At 38.1% G+C, this 3,034-nt stretch overlaps 1 protein-coding gene across 1 annotated transcript; it reads left to right on the top strand.

Annotated features, from left to right (window-relative positions):
* Positions 1-236: 236 nt before the first annotated feature.
* Smp_163440 (hypothetical protein) lies at positions 237-2,551 on the top strand (the record flags this gene model as incomplete). Its single annotated transcript, XM_018793271.1, has 4 exons — positions 237-255; positions 659-749; positions 1,949-2,393; positions 2,429-2,551. 4 exons carry the CDS (start codon positions 237-239, stop codon positions 2,549-2,551), a joined length of 678 nt encoding a protein of 225 aa, XP_018647800.1.
* Positions 2,552-3,034: the final 483 nt, after the last annotated feature.

Here is a 3,034-nt window from a genome sequence, read left to right as displayed (position 1 = left end):
CATCATATGGGTGCCGTCAGCGTCTAAGGTACATAGAACGCCTTCAAAACTCTCCAGATTGTTTATGGGTGCCTTCACTTGAAATTAAAATTTACGGGACCATCTCAAAGAAACATTGAAATCACTTTTTCAATAGTATTCAGTATCAAATGACTTTTGAGGAGGTTAGCTTTTTATTATTTCATGTAATGTGGAACTAACTAGAACACTATGTCCATTACAATAAAATTGAAGTGATGCCTTTAATTACTGAAGGTTAGTTTACTTTATTCGGATCAAACTATTCTGATGTAGGACAGTAGATATTGTTTACTCAATATATCAAGATGTTTAACCCCAAACACTGACTGGTAAGGTCGATTGTTTCACAGAACCCTTTTGTGTTGCATATGAATTACTTCCCACTATAGCTAGTTTGACCGAAAGTTTGAACGTGAAGGGTAAAAGGCTAACATTAGTGAACTGGGAAATGACTTACTGCTATTTCAAGTGGTCGGTGAAAGTGCCATACTGGAAAGAAAGAAATTAACTCAAAATTCATTACCTCTAGTATCCAAACGTGTATTAATTTATATGATGAACGTTAACTAGGATGGTACCCATATCATGACCGTTATATCCATCACATGTCTCTAGTTTTTAATTCGTCCTTCCTCAGCTTATCCTGTCGGCTCACTTGTTTCCGTAAAGACAGAGAGTTTTCTAGGATTACCCAAACTTAGATCTGATATAAAATCAAATTACATTAAGTAAGAAGTTGGTTCAGAATATGTGAACGCTTTGCGTTCTTGCAAGTCCACTACTCCGTGAGGCAAGAACAGTTTGGCGATATTAATTCGTAGTTCATTTATCAGTTACTTCAGGATTCCAATTACTCGATTCTAAGTAACAAGAAGGACGACTCACTTTGCTTCTATTATTATCACGTAAGATCGCTCAGGGAAAGTAATTCAGCAAAGCAACAATGTTTTAAAAATAAAACCGCCCAGATACAGGAAAGCCGGATTTCATAAATTGTTCGATTAAGTGTTAAACTGAAACTTCTCAGAGGCACTTACAATGGGGGACGATACTAATTAGTCAACCCACTAACCTTTTTTGAGACTACTAGTTTCACCATCGAAATCTGAATTTCCAAGAATTGTACCAGCTTTTAGCACAGTTACTGATGTTCTAAACAAAAAAATGATGTTATTCATCTAAGACTTCATGTCATCCATTAATTTGTGGATCATTTCAACAGACAAAGCTGTTTCTGTTAGCATCTTTGTAATAACGTTTTCTACTGAAACTGACGCACTTCAACATAAACCTGTTCGAAAACGTCCAAAACAATAAACGTAGATAAAAGCATGAGATATTAGTTGTTATTCATTAATTAACTACCTCTTCTCTCCCACAGTAGCTTGTTGCTGATGGTATCTGACCAACGGACATTCAGTATGATGTGTAGACAATTGTTTAGAAATACTTTTGCCCTTTTAGTTATGGTTGTGGTAGTTCTTCAAGTTTCAGCTCCGTAATCTTCGAGTTCACAGTGAAATACAACTTTGTGATGAGGTTACTGCCTTTGTGGAGGCTACAGGTACAGATGGAATCACATTACCATCAAAGTTTACTGGTTTACTGAAGTTGTCAGTCATCAGTGACCATGTCAGTCATTCAACATCTACTGGTCATAAAGAATCATCACGTGACTGAAAAAGAATACTTTGCGTACCTGAAAATGATGTCCCTTCAGATTCATTCTGGATTTGTGATTCGTCAAATGCTAAAGAACCTTTTTCTGGTCAATTTACAGTCCGAGGCATTGCTCTCGGTACTTCTAGACTAATGGTAACTTTCATAGTACCCGGCTTATCACATGGTAAACCGACTGTTCAAAGTAACGCTGTTGAGATTCAGGTTTTTGCACCCTTACGTTTGATTCCATGTAACTTCTTCTAAGAGCAGAATACGAGCTCCATGCAGTGGGTGGTCCTAGTCAAACTTTACTGGAATTTATTCCTGAGTCTATCTTAAGTCGTACAGTTATTGTAAAGACAAACCCTTCCAGTGTCTTATTACGTGCATCTGGATCCTTGAGTTTGGCAAATACTCGTGCTCGTGTGGTAGGCATGACAGGGAATAAACTTTCTTCAAGTTTAGATGAAAAGCGTGGTGCTTATGTTATTTATTCAGAGACATTTTGCAAAATTCATACTGTGGCGTCGTCTGGCGTACGAATTAGATGCCCACTCGCTAACTTGGATGAAATTACTCCTCAAATCTCTGATTCTTCCAATGCTCATCTCTCAGAATTATCTAATTCAGATAGGTCTGATCGACATTTTCTTCTTGCATGTCCTCCTGGACGCTCTGGCGATTGTGGTTCAACACAGTTATGGGTTAAAGTACAGCATGCAGTCCCTATTATTCTGAACACCAGTCAATATCAAATATTGTTTCTCCTTTGGGAATGGCCGTTGTCAATCTTCCACTACGCTTTAGTTGGCATTTGAATCCACCTGAACCTAACTCTATTGTTCGTTTAGAGTATTGGCTTGACTGATTCGGTATTAATGTGGATGAAACTCACTTAGCATCTGGAATGGTTCTTGTTGGTCTGAAACCTGGTACTGTGACTGTTCATTTAACTGTTGAACCTGTAGAACCTTATGCAAAACAAATAAAGCTTATAATAAGATGAATATAGATATACACAATCTAATTACTCAATAGTTAGACAATAAGAATATACATGGGATAATCGTCCATTAATAAGTCCCGGAAATGACACATACTTAAGTCTTTGCTCGGATATAACACTATCGGCTGCTCAGGTTGACCGTAAGCTGTCGTGCACCATATGTAGGAATGACTGAGCCATTCGCAGAGCGTAGTCGAAGCCTCATAGCTTGAGACCTACTGTTACCAATAGGTACGACAGAAACTTGGACACCTGTATATACTGGGTACCTAGCGTTAGTATGATAATCGTGCACATAAAATAAACGGCAAGCTTGAGGTGATGGGCCAGAGAGTACGGCCACAG

Source organism: Schistosoma mansoni, chromosome 1 (assembly GCF_000237925.1).
Source record: "Schistosoma mansoni strain Puerto Rico chromosome 1, complete genome".
Lineage (NCBI taxonomy): Eukaryota > Metazoa > Platyhelminthes > Trematoda > Strigeidida > Schistosomatidae > Schistosoma > Schistosoma mansoni.
Note: the sequence above shows the minus strand (reverse complement) of the source record. Positions and strands in the feature narration are given on the sequence as shown.